This window comes from Bombus bifarius, unplaced genomic scaffold (assembly GCF_011952205.1).
Source record: "Bombus bifarius isolate JDL3187 unplaced genomic scaffold, Bbif_JDL3187 scf7180000008401, whole genome shotgun sequence".
Taxonomy (NCBI): domain Eukaryota; kingdom Metazoa; phylum Arthropoda; class Insecta; order Hymenoptera; family Apidae; genus Bombus; species Bombus bifarius.
This window is the reverse complement of record NW_022884639.1, coordinates 24,068-43,339: the sequence shown is the minus strand read 5'-3', so window position 1 is coordinate 43,339 and position 19,272 is coordinate 24,068. Positions and strand designations below refer to the sequence as shown.

Below are 19,272 nucleotides of genomic sequence, written 5' to 3'. Positions count from 1 at the left end.
AATATACGTAATCAATTGCAATAATGACCAATCATCGAAATCAGTCTCGGCAAATTATCGCGTTCCCATCCGCTATGAAGCTTTCACGAATGAAAATTTATTTCGTTTAGTACGAACGTTGATAAACAGATTTGATAAAAATTTCTTCTTCTGGTCTCCTTATTTTCTACCATATCGCATTTTTTTTTATCTTTGTCAATAGAAATAATTTTTACTGTAACGTGTATTCATGTTACATTTGTATTTACTATTTTAATTTTATAGAGCATTTTTATATATTTCAACAAAAATTGTGCAAGTTCGATTATCGTGGAATTACGTTGGAAATTCTTCTTAGAAATTTCGCGCCAACGAAGTAAAAACAGAAGATTAATAATACACGTACAATAAAATACAGTCGAACATCCAGTAGCCGAGGATCTATTATCCGAATATTCTACTGTCGAAACGTTCAATTAGCAGAACAAATCTTTCGCTTGTGCCCATCGCTACGATGTGTCCTTTCTGTAATTTCGTATTATTTTCCTATTACCTTAATACGAAGGTAATATTGCACGCGCTAATATCTCTAATGACATCAAAGAGGAAACGTGTCGTAACGAGCGACGAAAGGAAAGAAAAGATGCTTGAACAGTTAGAAAAAGAAATGGAAGTGTTGCAAGAGTTGCAAAATCTACAACGTCCGAAGATCTGTAATTAATAACGCGAAAGACAGAAACGTGTAATTGAAAATTACTCGTGTGTTTCAAGTAGTAAGATAACTCTAATGCGTTTGAAAAATAAATTTGGCAATGACAATAAACCAGCAATAAAGAACTGTCAGTATCTTGATATGTCTTGTGCGATAAAGTTTTGAAATTTGGATGGATATCAATCATCAAGGTTTTAAATCTTCGTACTGAAGAAAGGGAAGGTCACGGTGAAAACAATGATAAAAACCTAAAATGATTCTTGAGACGTTTATGGCATCAGATGGTTTGAAGCACAAAGAGAATAAATATGAGTCAACCTATAGTTCAGTGTATAATTGTAAAATTTGATTTAGCAGTAAAGGAGATGCAGAGTCCATAAATAATTTTGTGTCCTGTTCTCTGTAATTGTTCTTCTATTATTGGTTTCGAAATATAAAGTAATAATTGTAAAAAGAGACGCTTAATTTAATTGAAATTAATTGCACAGCTTCCATTGCACCACGTAAATAATGAAATCTATTTCTTTTTTTTTTCTTGTTTCCTTTTAAATAGGTGGAAAGATTAAAAAGAAGTTTGAAAGAACTCACGATATCTTCAAGTTAATTACAAAGTATAGTTAAACGATAAAAATGGTATCATTTGCAAGGTTCTAAGATATTGGCGCTATTTCTCGTGACACTGATACTCACGAAGTAAACACTAGCAACTGCAAGCTAAAACCAAGCAAGGACGAAACGTTACTGGAATGTACAAAAGAACGAATTCAAGCTATTAATATACATAGAGAAAAGTGTATACGCGCTGTATCCAGTGAACTGTATTCAGTCACTAAGTTCACGTGTCTCGTGTTTCCATTAAGGGAAACCTACTACCATTTGTACGAAACATACAAGATATTTTAATATTCTTAATACGTAGAATGTTACGGAAATTTTATATTATTTATTTATATATATATATATTTTGTCCTGGGAGTCGCAATGCATTGAAACACGCCAGACATCCGAAATAACATTTAGATATTTCAAGGATTTTTTTGGAAAAGTCATTGAGTGAGAATTAAATTTTATTTAAATGTAAGCAAGTTATCAGTAAAACTGAAAGAAATTTCTCAAAATATTGAATGACTACAAAATATTAACCTTTAATTGTTTTGTTTACGAATAACCATTATGGATAATTACAAGGTTTCTTGCCTGTCAGTAAATGTTATTGATAAAGGAAATTTAATTTTGGTCATCAGTAACCGATACAAAGGAAGGGAATTTTTTTTTTTTTTTTGGTTACCAGCAACCATTATTGATGAAAAGAATTTTGTTTTGGTTACAGATAACCATTATCCATGGCAAAAACTTTTTTTGGTTACATTCGACTATTATCAATTGTTATTAATATCACTGATAAAATTAGTATTCATTGACGACATAAAGCAACTTAATTATAAAACTTATTTATTAATTATGTAAAGATTGTAGTACAATATTTTTATTCACACTTGTATTAACGTTGTACTACAATATACCTTTTTTGTTTCATATACTTTCATACCCTTTTTTGCTCAGTAAAATGTATAGCTCTCATAATTAATATTATTAATATTTTTATTTTATTTTTTATGTTGTCAATGAATATGTACTAATTATTATCAGTAATGCTAACAACAATAAACGATAGTAGAATGTAACTGGAAAAAATTGTTGCCGTGGATAATGGTTATCGGTAACAAAAATAAAATTTAGATCATCGAGAATGGTAACTGGTAACCAAAATTAAATTTTGTCGATAATGGTTATTTGTAACCAAAATAAAATTCCCCTCATCGATAATGATTGGCGACAATGAAAAAAACGTCAATTACTTATAATGGTAATTTGTAAAGAAAATAAAATTTGTGTCGTCAATAATTTGTTACTGGTAAGCAAAAAACATTCCGATCATTTATATTGGCATTTGGTAACCAAAATTAAATTTCCGTCATCAATAATGATTACCGGTTATCAAAAAAATTTTAACCATTTATAATGGTTATTCGTGATCAAAATTTTGTTAATTAATTTTATTTAATTCTTATACCACAATTTTTAAAAATTTGGCTCGCAGCAATTATGATTTTTGAAATATCATAACATCTAATTTTTGTGAAATATTGTATTGAATTTGCGCATCTTTTTTCTGGCGATGTTATCGAAGTCATTCTGTAAAATTTACGAAAAATTGAATAGAACTTGTATCACCGGAGACCACCGGCGTGTTAAATACAAAGAATTGGAAAATTTTCTGGAATTATGTTTCATTACATTCATTTCAAGTATTATTTCAAATGATTTTCAGAATTACAACTACTGTATCATCAGTTATATATCCAACAGATGTTCATATATACATACATATTAATATTTCGGTAATCTTATCTATTTTGAGAAGATTCTATTGATTAAATCCAATTACTTTGCAGAAACTAAATTCACATATATTAAATAACCATAATTGAATTTATAAATATACTATAAATCGTCTATCATTTTTATAAATAAGCTTTATTGTTCCTTTCTTATATTAGAATGAGATATTCATCAATCAAGATATTTGAAAGTGTTACTAATTTATCACCATATAAAATATTGAGGAAAATTTTTATTTGATTTTATCGTCGATACGTTATCACACTGCGATAAGAACGAAATAAGCAAATACGAACTTTCTCCTGGCATCGTGTTAAATAGCACGTAACACAATATGTACATCTAATATACATATATTCTATCCTAATCTTTCAAGTATTTATCAAGAAAAGTAGATTAACATGCAGTTACGACGCCTGGTCAAGAAAAGTATCTTAAAAGCACAACTAAAGTGCAAATGAAATTTGATACGTTGCATTATATCTTATTTATATTGTTATTTCTGCATTTGAATATATACAATTTGAATATAAGCAAATCGTCAGCATTATACAATGTTCGAGACGTTTGAAAAATCGCTACTACATATAATGAATCTATGTATTATTATTGTTATCCATATGATGATTTGACAAAAACGTTTCCACGTCTGTCGATATCAAATTACACATATTTTACCGCGAAATATATTTTACCGACGTTTACAGCATTATAAATTGACAAACTTCAGCCTGTCAATTCGCTTGTGTCATAGAACAAACGAAAGATAGATATGAAAATGCCTATGAAAATTGGAAGGCTGAAGACAGTCACTGAAACAAAGTGTATGAGAAACGAATATAAAAATGAAAGTGACAGGAGAAACGATTCTGCAATTATTTTGAATAGTTTGTACTGCTGCAGGTACCATATGTAGCTGGTTTTTGCAGCTGTTTCTTTTATACAAGTGAGATCACTAAAGAAGACCAGTTTAAAACTTCTATGTAGCCTTTTGCTATTAGACTCATTACGATTATATATTTACAGTTAATCTACATCCATTTAAACAAATCTTAAAATTAGACACCAGCAGTGCTTATGTCATAGAATAAATAAAATGTGATACCTACTCATGCCTATGAAAATTGAAAAAGTATACGAGGAATAAATATAAAAATGAATGTAGCTGATGTTTGCAGCTGTCTGCAGCTGTTTCTCTTATAGAAAAGACACTACCAAACATCTGTTTAATACTTCCTCTATATGAACTTTACAAATTTTATCTCAATTATATTTACAATTGATCCATATCCATTTTAACAAATCATAAAGAAACGACATCAGTGCTTCAACACACTGAATAGAATTAAGAATTTGCTTATGCCATAGAATAATAAATCTCCCATAAAATAATAATACATGAAATACCAATAAAAATTGAAAGATAAAAAAAAAAAAAAAAAGAAATTGAAACAAAGCGTATGAGAAATGTCAGAAAAAAACTCCTCTAATTGCTTTGAGCAGCATCTATTACTATAGATACCGGATGTAGCTGGTGTTCGCAGCCGTGTCATTTATACAAATGACATCACTAAAGAGGATCCGTTGCAAACTTTACAAATTTTATTCCGATTATATTTGCAATTGATCTGTATTCGTTTGAACTTCGTTTATATTATTATGAATTATTATATTAAATATTGTTATACTAAATTTAATAACATAAATTTTAAATCGTAAAGAAAAACACCAATGATCGTTCAACCATACAATATAAAAAATTGTGTAAAACTCATTTATTAAAACGTTATTTTTAACGTACATTGATTTTCTCACAATTTCTTTGAAATTCCGACGATTTCTATATTTATGTATTATTATTTATATATTTATATCTATTATCTATACAACGATTCATTTTTCAGGGAGACCAGTTTTACTTAAAATATTTATCTTCAAAGCTAGTAATAAAATGGCTAGAAGAATTTCTTTTAGAAAGAAACGTGTGTTTTATTTTTAGAGGTTATTGTCACACTACAAATATCTTAATATGTTGAATTTAGCAGGAGTAAGAGGCATTTGTCGTATTTCACGCTGCGTCGTTTCGTGTAAAATTAATTTATATTATTTTCAGGCATGAATAAAAACTTACAAGAGTAGATTCGCCGATTGATCGTGAAAGGTTATTTGCCTTCGATCCCAAACTACGCTGAAAGGCTCCATCGTAAGTCAATTCAGCGTTATCCTTTTCGCAAGCGGAATTTTGAGGTATTAAAATACGTCTGGCGGAATTTCGCCTTGCTTCCGCGAATGCAATCCCTCTAAGCAACATTTGTTTGAAAACAATTGTGAACTATCACCTCCAAGAATACTTTTCTCGGCACGTACGCCTGACTCCCGACATAAAAATCAGTGTTTGCAGTTTCTCCAGATATGCTTATCGTTATACCGAGAGAAAATTCTCTTAATGCCGAATAACGATAACGACGAATTAAAAATATACAAAAAATCCTTCAGACAGGAAGTAAAGCCTTCTTCATTTCAAATTATTCAAAAGTATGAATTAATAAGTACGAATTCCGTATATGTAAATATGGTATTAAAAAGGATTTTACGTTCAACACGTGATTACAGGCTTAAAAATTATTCTTTCGATAATCGTAAATATTTTTGTAAAAACAATTTCGACTTTAACACAAAGTTATAAATCGAAATAAATTTCCAAGGACTCCTAAACTTTCACTCAAATCTCACTTGAAACTGAATATTTATCTTAAAGGAGTGTCACAGAATAAAACGAACACAGATATCGGAAACGTTTTGGACGAATAACTCGTCAACTTCTAAATAACTTCTGAACACCTCAATCCTCACATAAGAGAATGCCTTTTTCCTCCGCTCTCGTTATCACTTGCCCCGAGCCGATAACAACTGTACAATCATATCCAAAAGTCTGTCAATTTTTTAACACCTATCCGTAAAACAATGATTATATTGACTTTCCTTATAATTTACTAAAATTAGGAATTCGCGGATAACATTCAAAGAATAATTAAGGTTAAACCTTCGTAAAAAGGGTGTGGAGTTGAAGTAAGATTCAAACAATGTATTAAACACTTCAGAATAAAAGTTTTAAAAATATATTTAGAGAATATATCAGAAATAAAAAAAAGAAATAATACATAAAAAGATTATATAATAATTTTATATAGCAGAATCAGAAATAAAGTTATGATATGTTAAGGAGCATATGTATAAGTGATGAACTATAACAAAATAAAAATCAGTGAAATAACATAAGACAATCTTATAACATTAATGTAAATTAGTCTAAAATGAAATTATAAACTCTTCGTAGTGTTATCGACATGAATACAAAATGAAATATATATAAATAATAATTTCAAATCACGAACTAACATAACTCGGTTTATTTTTCTTTCAGAGACTGTACTATCCTAATACTAAGACAATTATCTCTATTCAGATTAAAATAACCGTTGTCTGATATGGCATAACAGTTGAGCTAATTTATTGGTGGCTAATAGTACACTTAACTGTTGAGGAACTGTAATTTGCTACAATATTAATCGGATTAAGATTTCTTAATTTAGCAGAAGGTAAGAAACATTTCTATAATTATAATTGATTTCTTTAATTATTCATGAAATTAATTATATACTAATTAATATATTATAGCAATGCGATAAAGAATTTTAATATATAAATGATTAATATCCAACCAAAACAAATTTTAGTAATGATAATTCAGAAAAATAAGCTGTCTCAGCGTTAAAATTATATGTTAACTAAAACAACATTTAATGAAACCAAATCATTTAAATACTCAATAATTTACCTCGTAACTTTACTTAATGGTTTAAGGTTACATAATCAATTTGTAAGTTTAGTTCATTTAGGAACTCACCGTGACGTAGTATAAAATTTTTGGTTTCCAGTAAGGAAACCACGATGATCACCAAAACAACACACTGTATAAATTCTGCAAACATAAAAGAAAACATACAATTATTTTAACAAAGAGTTGTTTTAACTTCTTCTTATTAAAACATAACATAATATGAAAATATAAATTAATTATTCTTAAAATTCACTTATTCTTAGGTTTACATTTCCATATACACATATATAACACGAAAAGAAAAGAGAAAAACATTTTGAATCAATGGAAAAAAAACAACAAAACATGGAAATATATAAACTATTTAAATATAAAATGCATTTATCAATTTAATAACTGAGTAATAGAATTTTTAAATCTATATAATTAGTTTTATCATTATAATTATAATTATATATAATATATCAAAATATTTAAATAATGTCAAATAATATCAACATAATAACTAAAACTATTTTTTAAAAATAAAACCAAAAGCAATACATAGTATTCTTTAACTTAAAAACAAAAATTACAATAAAATTAATAAGAAAATATCACATATATTTTAATTTCTTAAACTATGCTTTTTTCTCAACTTTTATGTAATTATAATACTAATGTAATAGTATTTAATATAAATTCACTGTTGTACATTAAATAAACTAAATAATAATTTACACACATTGTTATGTTCAGACTTTATAGAGTATTTTATAATATAGTAAGAAAAGAAAGCAGACAATATCTCTGTTTCCACTATTTTCTCAATATTTTGTTTTAACTATATTTAAGAACAATAATACTTTGAAACTGGGCTACTAACAAATTGAGTTTAAATTGTTTTACATTTAAAAACATAAAAGAACATTCTATTTAATGATACTTATTTCATTTCATAAAATTTAAGATTATATAATATAAACAAGAAATATCAATTACATTTCACTGACATTAAATAAAATTTTAAAAAGTGTATTTTGAAGGTTAACTTAATGAAGGTTACGATTAACTTTTGTTCATTAGATATAAATTTTAATAGAAAAATCAGAATATTTCCCCATTGTAAAAAACTCTCGGTAATTCTAATAAAAATCTCATGTGTTTAACAAGCAATTAGTTATACTGGTTACTCAGGAAAACGAAATTCGAGGACAATGTATCGATTGAGTCGCCCGCAGTAACCTTTCAAAACGAGGTTAAAAACAATAATCATTCATTTTCCATCGAATTTCACTATTGAATGTATTAATTTCTTCTTGTTTAAATGTTGGTGACTGAATTTTTGAGAAATGAAAATGATACACTGAAAATACATGAAAATATAATAAAAAACAGAGAAGATTGACTCACCTGTCTTTTTGACATTTTTCACTTGCATCACATAACTGTCAGTTTTCCGTAATTATCATGTTTTTATACAATCTCTCTCACATATACCGCGATAGTGTGACGAAAAAATTTAAAAAAAGTTATTTTGTGAACAAAATTCGGGCGTCCATGACGGCCCGAAACTGTTCGAAGCTATGAAGACGATCATATAATGGGTGGTAAAATTTGGTTTAATTTAGAATACGACGGGAGTTGGAGAAACTATCTGCAATCACGGAAATATTTTCTATATTCTCTTACAATACAAATTCAAAGTTTTCACTTTTCGGAGATGTGGAATGTAAGTATATAAGATAATAATACATTTTATACCATAATTTTATAGCATTTACATTAGAACATTATTGCGCAATTTAAATTTACAAATTTTATTTGTTTGCTACTTTCTTCACTGTGATCACAATTTAGTTTTAAATACAGTAAGTGTTCAAATTTTAATAATGCAAACATATTTTTTAAAGTATTTAATAATTACATATTCATACAATTTAGGAATGTATTATAAAATTATGTAATGAAATGACTCATTTAAAAGATATGTCAGTATTAACAGATTAACAGTTTTATTTTCGTTAAAAATGTTTTAACCGTATAAGCGCATGCAATTAGAAATATTATGTTTCGTAAATTTGAAATTCTTTGTTAAGTGTATATAATATGATCTATGAACTGATGTAAGATTTATATATATAATCAGAATTACAATAAAAAAAATTAAAAATAGTATTGACGTGAACACATTATTTTTAAAAATAGTACCAGATAGTACCATAAAATATTAAATTTAATATGAAAATTACTAGACGTTAATCTAATATTTTTAATGTAATTGAAAATCGTATAATATATTATGTTTTTTTTAATTTTTCAGTTTTGTATTCTAATATTAAAGGCATTAGTACTAGTATTAAGTACTATAGATTTTTTGAAAGTTGTGATTTCATTACTTACAAATATATGTTGATATTACTGTATGAAAAGAAAAGAAAGAAATGACAAGATTATGGAAATCTCTAGGTACATTTCTAGTGACTTAATAAGATTAAATGTTTTTTGTAGGAAAAATGAAAATTTTGTTGATTAGTTGAAATATAGTGAGCAGTGACGCTTTTTATACGTTTATCCAATCGAAATAGGTATAATATAAAAATGTAAAGGTTTTTGTAAAAAGTACTATACATGAAATATGTATTTCATTTATCTCTTAATGTTGGTAAGCCGTCTATCGATTCTCCCCACGTACACACCTCCTCTTCAGTCATCGATTGCACTTTTTGCACCTGCCATTTTTTTTCCAGAGTAATGAGAGCCTCATCTCAAACCAGTAGCACGAGGGTGCAGTAAAACAGGCCTGACCTGCGAAACCACCCTCACCCTCTTCGTCTCAATGAATCTTTCATATTCAATATCTTTCGAAAATTTTTGAAGTGTCTCCTGCAAGAAAGAAAGACAGAGAAAGATACACTTGAGAAGTCAAAGTGTGGAACGAAGGAAGAATAACGCTGCCATCAGTAAGAAAGAAAAAGAGGAAAAAAGACAGAAGTAGAAGAAGGTGAAAGTAAGAGAGAGACGGACAGAGGGTGGGTGGTGGGGGGCTCTCGGTTTAAGAGAGAGGGAGAGAGAGGAGGTCGAAGGGAGTCGAGCGAGGAGAATGACGGATAGCCAGCAGCAGTTTTGCTTGCGTTGGAACAACTTTCAAGCTAATATCACCAGCCAATTCGAGGCCCTCAGGGATGACGAGGACTTCGTTGATGTCACCTTAGCCTGCGATGGTAGGCGTCTCCAGGCGCACAAGGTTGTCCTCTCCGCGTGCAGCCCTTACTTCAAGGAGTTGTTCAAGGTTAGAAAACCTTCCCCGCCTTGCTTCTCTCAGTGCTAGTTCCTCGATGTTCCCCCCTCCCTTCACCTTAACCCATCATTCTTACCTTCTTTGAGACTCATGCTTTGCTTTAGATATGGTTGAATCGAAATTAAAGTTCTTATTCATAATTCTCCTGTATATGTCGTGATACTATGTCGTAATGTTCCTATATATCTTCATATATAGTTTGCATGGGAATAGTTTTCCCTTGATGTTATTTATTTTTCAATATCTGATGATTAGTTAGATTGACTTCAGCATAGCTAATTTTATACAAATTCTACATAAATTGCTTAAATTCAGTGCATTATTTATATAATTACTAACAACAGTTATGATAAAAAAAGTATAAAATAAAAATCTAGTTAGGAATACAGTTCTTTGGTAGTAAGCAATATATGATTTGAATTTTAGTACTTTTGATGTAAGAGCTAACATATTTATGATATTTATAGAATAAATTTTTTGTTATATTAAGCAAAAGATCGTCATCTAAAAAGTTCTTACATTACACAAAGTTTTAACATTATTTTAGCATTATTTACTTACAGTTTGAAGTTTATACTTTGCATTAAAATAAAAATAAAAAACTAAATTTTGTTTTTTTATCTTATATTTTCCTTTATAGTTTGCCATATGTTGAATTTATTTATGTAACTTTACTATATTAAATAAATTGTATAATACTTTGTTTGGTTTAGTTTGGTTTAGTCATTAATTGGACAATTCTGTTGCTTTTAGACATTCAAGTATAAATTACTTTTTTATTTCTAAAACTTGGATCTATTAAAGGAAATAAATAATAACATTATCTTGGTATACAAGTGTTGATTCTAATACCTTGCATGAAATAAGGAGAAATTTGTTAATGATAATACAAATAGTAAATAAGTATATGAAAATTGAATGTAGATTATATTATATTAAATGATTATAAAATATTGAAATTTTTGAAAGACATAATATTTAATTACAAAAATTTGTATATCACATAAGATTGAGATATAGAATAGCATTTTGTAATTTTCATATGAAGATATATACTTGTATAAGATTATGTTTTAACATAATGGTCTGGCTAAGCAAAATGTCTGAATTAAACATTAAGGTAGTATAAATACTAACAAAAACCAAGAATTATAGTTCTGATTAATTGTTCATTGTGTCTTATTCTTTGTATCGCTATGTTTTTTATCTCCATATTTTTTAATCAACGTTAAATCTGTAAACGTATTAAAAATTGTTATTCATATATATGTCAAAACATTTTAAGTTAAAACTGACTGATGTTTTACTATAATTTGAATGATATAAGTTATGTAAAAGTTGTATCTTAAAAGAAATTAATTGAGAAATAATATATGATAACTATAATAATTCTAACAATAAGTAATGATATTTTATACATATTATATAGATAAATTTTTGAAATAAGATCTTCAGTTCCAGAAAATGCTAGTACCAATTCTATTTAAAACTTAATGATCATTTTATTGGAAAAATTAGTACTATTTGCACTTTTAGTTTTTATAAATATTGCTTTCATCGTCAAATACTATAAATTGTTATGTAGTATTTGCTTAATAAATATATTTTCAATTTATATCTATAATTTTTTATTTGTATTGATTTACTTAGTAATAGTTTTGTGATAGAATTAAATATAAAAATAAAAATAAAAAGTTATTTCTACAAATATATATTAAATAAATATATGATGTGTATTTATAGACAAATCCATGCAAGCATCCGATAATATTTATGCGAGATGTGGAGTTTGAACACCTGCAGTCACTTTTGGAGTTCATGTATGCTGGGGAGGTTAACATATCTCAAGCAGAATTACCCACATTTTTAAGAACTGCTGAGTCTCTACAAATCCGTGGCCTCACTGACTCTCAAAATAATCAGCACAACAACGAAAAGGTATGTTCTAAAAATTTTTTGGATGTTATATGTTGTACACATTGTTCTTAATATAAGTAATTTGAGATTCTTAAACTAATATTAGTGGTAATTACTTTTATTAGCTCTTTCTCCAAAGGGTTTGAAAGACTCTGTATCCTTAAACCTTACAGTATCCTTAAACTACCTTATTAAATACTTTACTTTCTACAACCCTATTATCTAATTGCTTTATCGACTATACTACTTTTTACCGTTTAAGATTCTATAGGCTTGGAGTATTTCCAGAACTTCCATTTCCCCTTATCTTCTGTTTCATGCCAACTATGACTTTACTTATTTATTTTGCTTTCATAACTCTTTTTCTAATGTTAATGGTAATTACTTAATACAATATTATATTAAAGAAGGTGATGTACTTTTTCGATACATTAATATTAAGTTTGCTTAAATAGTAAAATTATTTTATTTATTATGTAAAATTATATAAAATATATATAAAGTTCATAGAAATATTACTGTGCCAATAATTCACAAGAATATGTGAACAAAAAATTATTGTGCTACAATTATTATGATATTAAAATAATTACTTATTTCTTTTAAAATATATTGTATTATAATTCTTATATATTATATTATAATTCTTATAAAATATGTTATTTAATTTAAATTTTTTATTTTTAGCATTTGAAGACAAACAACATACACGCATCAAATGGCCGTGGGCTGATCTCACCAAATTTGGAGGAGGACCGTAGTAAAACTCCACCAACTTCAAGTCCTCCACCATTAAAAAGGCTGTGCAAACGAAGTGATTCGCCTCAAATATCTAGTCCAGTACCAGCTCCGGCGGCCTGTGCAACTGGAACGCCACGCACACGGCCATTAATTGAGCCACAGGTTCAACTTGACTGTTATAAAGATCTCGATATTGTTGAGGTTAGTTTATTTTCTATTATAGTTTTATATTCATTATTCAAAGATATATTTTTTAATATACTTGTATAAGCATTCTTGTATAAGCATATAACAAATACAAATTTCAACAAATTTTGGAAATATGTGAAATAAAAATGCTAAATTTATCTTTCACAATTTTCTGATAATTTTTTTACTGTAATAAATAAATGTATATCATTAATGAAAGGCAATCAGTATTAGAATAAATCTCTGTTTTTAGGAAAAATAATCATAATAATTTTTGTGTTTTAGCCAAAAATAGAATTACCAGAATATGGAAGCGATGATGATTGTTCTCCAAAGCAGGAGGTCAACACACTGCCAAGTGGTTTTCTTAGCCTCGATGGTGGCATGGAAGTTTTGCCATCTTATCCACCTTCCTATCAAGGTAATTATACAGTGTGTGTATGTTGTGTATGCATTAATATATTAGTATTTAATTTATTTATAATAATTATTTAAAATTTGTATCATTTCTACAATTTCATAAAGATTATAAAATAAATTTTTTACCTTTCTACAATAATTTACATTTTTGTAGGTGGAGGAGCAGGAGGAGGAGGAGGAGGTGGAGGAGGGGGTGGTGGATCACTAGAAGGTGGGATGCCAGGACCATCTCATGCTGGTAATACGGAATTAAATCAAGAACAACAAGGTAAGTGATCGTCCGTCCCAACCCTAATTTTTTGGTAGTTGCGAGCACCATTACAAACAGCAACAACCTAGCCGATCATGTCGGACAGAATTTTTTGGATGCGAATATAAAGATGGAAGGAGAAGGAGAGCCTCGGTTTGAAATGGTAAGCTCGTGTAGCTCGGTAGCTCTTGCTAGGCGGTAGGAGAGAAAGGGAAAGAAAGGAAACAAAAGGAATGTGTGTATGTAAGAACGAAAGTGAGAAACAAACATTAAGAGAGACAGAATGTAAGGAAGATAGAGAGAAGAATGTGTAGATGAGTGTGGGAGAGGGAGAGAGAAAGGTAAAGAAGAGACATTTGACACTCGGAGGCGATTTTCTGATTTTATCCAGGGGAGTGCAGTTTGCGGCTGTTGTGTGAGAAAGTCAGCTGCGTGTACATATATACTCGAGCTCTCTACCTGTCTATATTATTTGCCAGAATTGGAGGTGATACTAAAAGATTATAATAAATTTTATGTATATTAATTATTACAAAAAGAGAACATTATACAGCTTGTGTTACTTCTGATTTTAGTTAAAAATTATAATTTATTTTTTATATTAAGTTTTTTAAATCAAAAGTTGTTTTAGTTTTACTTAAAATTGTAAATATAATTATTATAAGTTTAAACAATGAGAACTGAGAAAATGAGGGAAGAAAAGAAGAATTTTAAATGGTTAAATGTAAAATCCCTCCGTCTGGTAAAATTGCCTGTCCGTTGCTTCTATGTTTTCCGTTATTGTCTTTCAGAAGCTACGCCAATTGGAAATATTGGATAATTTTAATTTATGATTTTTATTTCCTTAAAATCCTTTAAATTATAATACTTTAGAGTATATCAGCCAATAAAATAAAACATTGATAAAATTTGAATTTATTTTAATTTACAGTCAGTGTTTATTATTTTACATTATAAGTTTTTAATATTTTATATTTCATCTAATTGGCGTCGTTTTTCTGTGTACTCATAAATATCCCATGGCAGAACACCCTAACTTGAAATATATAGCAAAACTGTTGCTTGATGCTAAATTTTGTTATAAGCTTTTTGGTTAAGGTCAGTGTTTAAGTACGGTGTTGTAATTAAAAAAAGATTAATATCTCTGGCTTCACTAATCAAATTATGTAGCAATATAATAAGGTTTATAATATAATAAGTGATTAATTCCCAAAAAAATTCGATTGCTATTAATTTTGAAATTTTCATATAAATTCTCAACGTATGATTCTATTTCTGTTACTTTTTATTTTAATTATAATACTTCTCGTTTAGATAAACTATTCAAATTTAAATGGATTTACTTTTATTACTGCAAAGTTAAATTAAAATTATTTACAATGTAGAATGCAGAACAAGTAAAGAAAAAAAATATTATGCATATTATAATTGCAAAAATTATTTGTTTTTATTTATCGTTATTGTTTTAACAGTGATAGTAACAGCAACTATATACGATTATATATCAATAAGATTTATACGTGTCAAGCGAAAATTTGTAAACGTAAAAGGGTGTTATTGTCAAGAAACATTGTATAATAATCTTGGAGGATGCAGCGCGAGCTCTCACGCCTCATGTCCCAATAACACACGCTTACCATTTGTCTCCGATGTGTGCGCGTTAATAAACGCGCGATATCGTTGTACGCACGACAGGTAGTAATAGGATCAACCAATATATTTTTTCTTAATTTTTTATAAAACAAACAAATTATCTTTTATTCACTAATAAATATATAAATGAAATATATGAAATCATACATATACAAATTCAGGAAATATTATTTTGATTTGTTACTTAATTTGTTATGCTTTTGATTATTTTAGGCTAAAGTTGTAAGAACTTTGAATTATTATCAATGAATAGAATATAAAATCAAATTACGAAATTATTTGACTCATTTACTTAAGGTTAGAGGTGGTAGTTTTCAATGTTGCAATTGAACGTTGAAATCTAACCACATTGATATTTTTACACTCAAAATAAAATGTTATATAATTGTAATTGATGGGTTAAGAAAATGGCACTTATTGAAGTGTTTTTATCTTTTTGGAGAGGAGATGTAATAATTTTGGTATAAACATTTATATAATTTGTGTAGAAGGAATTGTACAAAAAATAATATAATTGTAATACATAAAAATTGATATTTAGAACTCTAAGAATGATCCTATTGCTAAATTAGAAAGAGTATATAATAGTCGTGTGGCTAGGGTTTCTTAGCTGGTTGTTGCTGTCCGGTGGTGGCTGGCAAATCGGAGACCCCACCCATAAATCCATTCAATAAAACAAAACAAAAAAAATTAACTCCCTTCTCCGTGCTGCCTCTACCGGGTTAGAGCAAGTTGTGTGTGTGTTGCAGCTGACCTACGCAAACTGCACTCGCTGGACCCACGCCCCTGTCCTGTCTGCAACCGCATGTACAGTAACTTGTCGAACCTACGTCAGCACATGCGCCTGATCCACAACCCTCAGAGTGTCACATGCCCCCTCTGTAACAAGCCATTCAAGACCAAGCTCTACCTGAAACGCCACCTGGTCAGCTTCCATGAGCTCAGCGTGGCAGACAGGCATCGTCAAGAAGAAATCTACCAACAACAACAGCCTAAAGCGCAACAACAGACTGGAGCGCAAACTCATCTACAAATCCAGGCACAACAAACAGATAATGTTAAATCCTTTTCTACGCCCAGAGTTTCTATGGAAGAGGGCACAGCTACAGTAACTCTGGAAAACAAATCAAGAGTTTTCCAAGATGGTGCTTATGAGGTCAATCAGACCAATGCCGAATCTAAGCACTTTCAGAGCAGCATGATGCAATTTGATGCTGCATACCACTAATGCGCCTTAGTTTCTTCGGCCCATTTGTGATAGCTTTTTGGTTGAGTAGGCTTAATGCCAGTAATTTCTGGCCACCATAAACTCCAGATGGAGATTAATATAGTCTTTTGAAGACAGATTAAGGTGCAGTGAAGAGATTAAGGGTGTGTGCTGTGATGGAGAGCATTAAGAATTTATAGAATTCTTAACATTGAATATTTTTATAAGATTACTTATCAACCACTCTATTCTTCATAGCAAGTGCTTAAATTTAGAATTTCTTATTTCCTATTTTTAATAGGTATAAAGTAACCTTGCTTTAATAGGTATAAAGTAAAGTTGCTTTTATTTTTTTATATAAAAATATAATTCGAATATTTTGTGTTTATTTATAATAAGTGATATAGTAGTAATGATTATTAAAAGTCTTTAGAGTATGATACGAGTATGAACGAATGGAATGAAATTTTAAATATTAATCAGTGAACAATGATATTTTTTAGTTTTAACTTTTTTAGTTCTATTCTTTCTAATTTATTCTATTTTCATTATTTGTTTTATCATAAGCATCAAATTATTTTTTTTATTGTTTTCTTAATTATATTTTTCTAATATATAAAAGTAACAGATTATATGATGCATATGCAACATATTTTTCGAAATATTGATAAATTTATTACATGTAAAAGAATATAAAGTTTTTACGTTTTGAATAATAATATTTATTAAGATATGAATATTATTTTTAAAACTAAGTGCATTAAGAATTCAGGGTCTCTTTATTATAGCTTAATAAAGAAATTATTTATTAGTGTATATATTAAAAGAAGATATAAGTTACTATTACAGCTTAATAAAAGCACAGAAGTATTGAAAAATATATAGAAATATTCGGAAGCAAAAATTGACAACAGAGCTTGAATTTAAAATTCATATTCTCTTTGTAAACAGTATTCTTAATTTGTTCAGTGCAACAATATTCTTGTATGATTTTTTTTACAGCAAAAAGAATTTTTTCTTTTGCTACTAATAATAGTAAGATTCATTTTTTTTAGCTACAAATCATTCGCAACTGAAACTGCGAAATTCTGCTCTAAAGATTTTTAACGAAACGACTACTAAAATTAGCTTCTGAGCTATCCATCATACAGCACTTTGCTCCATAGAATAATCTTTTCACAGTGTCTTACAATAACTAATGAAACAATAGTCCTCCGAAGGACAATTCGCAAAAGGTGCCGTGCCTATTCGTCGTAAGGAAATGCGAGAATATTCCTTAAACAAAAGAAGAAACAAGAGAGAAATCACAAATAACCGCCGCAAGTGGAACAGCCATCCCACCTCGTACTGATTATTCCGCGAGCCAGGATAACTTGTTGTTTTATTTGATGCTATACAGTGTTATACAGACTACAGATATTTACAACGATATTATATTCTTACAGAGGATTATATTTACTTTATCGATTGCGTCACACGACTGGGTGACACGCACAGAAACTCCCAGGATGACGTACGAACATATTATAATATATTTTTCACCGCATAGCAGTTTAACGGTGCAATAGACAGCCAACCGATTTTACAGCTCAAGCAGATTTACAGAGGATTTATTATTGACAGTTATCGATGGGAAACCACCGTGATGCAGCAGATTGAATTTAATATATTATAAGAGGCCTGTGCCCGAGATGGCTTTTCTTGCTAATTTTTTTATACGCTCTAATGTGATATTACAGAGCTGAATTTATCACTTTTCTCCATAGTTTTAGCAAATTACGTACAATCCAACTTCTTTGGAATTTCTTTTAATTCTTTGAAATTACTTTTTAACATCACCATAAAACATTGCATTTCTGTATTTTACTTTTACCGCTGTCATGTTTACTACATTAACCAATTATTTTTAATGGTATTGATTTTTGAAATATTGGTTTCTCCATTAAGTGAATTTCTCGTAAACAGTATTATTATTTTTATTATTCTCATTTTGTCTTTGTTAAACAATGATATATTTGAAACTTTAACGTATTGATATTACAAATTAACTATATGCTTAGAAAACATATATTACTAATTTAGAAATAACGGAATAGTTTGTCCCAAGTGATTTATAGAGTATTATTTTATAAAATGTATTGCTTTATCGACCAGCAATTTATTATTTAATAACGTTAATCATATATTTTACAATCTTTAATCAATCTTTTAGACCAAGTTGAATCTTTTTCTTTCTTATTAATGCTTTATTATATGATAAAACTTTATAGCGATAACAATTTATAAATATTTTATTATCTTAGTAAATGCGTTTAGTAGATATCTAGTAGATATCTAGATTTTTGAAAATACTTCTATGCAAACTGATTATTAACACGTTAAGTTACTGGTTAACATAAGTGACATGTATAATTAATCAGCCTACCTACTTTATTAAGTGACACTAATTTTTAAATTTGTTTGTCAGTATCTTAAAGTATGTAGACATTATGATACATAGAAGGTGAAGTATTTTATATTTTATTTCGGCATTGCAGGATATTTAGTTTTCCTAGAACTTGTACAATATTCTGTATGTATTATTTGAAGAGAAAAGAGGAAAGATAAAGCCATCTCAGTCACCGCCGAACTCCATAGCCATAGTACCACACAGTACAACTCAGGATCTTTTATATTATAT

At 28.6% G+C, this 19,272-nt stretch overlaps 2 protein-coding genes across 4 annotated transcripts in view; one reads left to right on the top strand and one right to left on the bottom strand.

Annotated features, from left to right (window-relative positions):
* The window catches only part of LOC117212856 (trafficking kinesin-binding protein milt), a 103,566-nt gene extending 98,146 nt beyond the window's left edge, over positions 1 to 5,420 (bottom strand). The window contains exon 1 of the mRNA XM_033457938.1: positions 5,226 to 5,420. Within this exon, the coding sequence (XP_033313829.1) occupies positions 5,226 to 5,405 (180 nt within the window). The 5' untranslated portion in view covers positions 5,406 to 5,420. The remainder of the gene's footprint in view (positions 1 to 5,225) is intronic.
* The window catches only part of LOC117212857 (zinc finger and BTB domain-containing protein 12-like), a 32,303-nt gene extending 15,427 nt beyond the window's left edge, over positions 1 to 16,876 (top strand). The window contains exons 2-9 of one of the 3 annotated variants that reach the window (XM_033457947.1): positions 6,519 to 6,693; positions 8,546 to 8,646; positions 9,665 to 10,206; positions 11,959 to 12,153; positions 12,820 to 13,074; positions 13,348 to 13,483; positions 13,637 to 13,750; positions 16,135 to 16,876. In XM_033457947.1, coding sequence (XP_033313838.1) covers positions 10,018 to 10,206; positions 11,959 to 12,153; positions 12,820 to 13,074; positions 13,348 to 13,483; positions 13,637 to 13,750; positions 16,135 to 16,613 — 1,368 coding nt within the window. In that variant the 5' untranslated portion in view covers positions 6,519 to 6,693; positions 8,546 to 8,646; positions 9,665 to 10,017 and the 3' untranslated portion in view covers positions 16,614 to 16,876. Of the gene's footprint in view, positions 1 to 6,518; positions 6,694 to 8,480; positions 8,647 to 9,600; positions 10,207 to 11,958; positions 12,154 to 12,819; positions 13,075 to 13,347; positions 13,484 to 13,636; positions 13,751 to 16,134 lie in introns of those variants that run through there. The other 2 variants (XM_033457944.1, XM_033457943.1) reach the window with 2 other exon arrangements.
* The last annotated feature ends 2,396 nt before the right edge of the window (positions 16,877 to 19,272 follow it).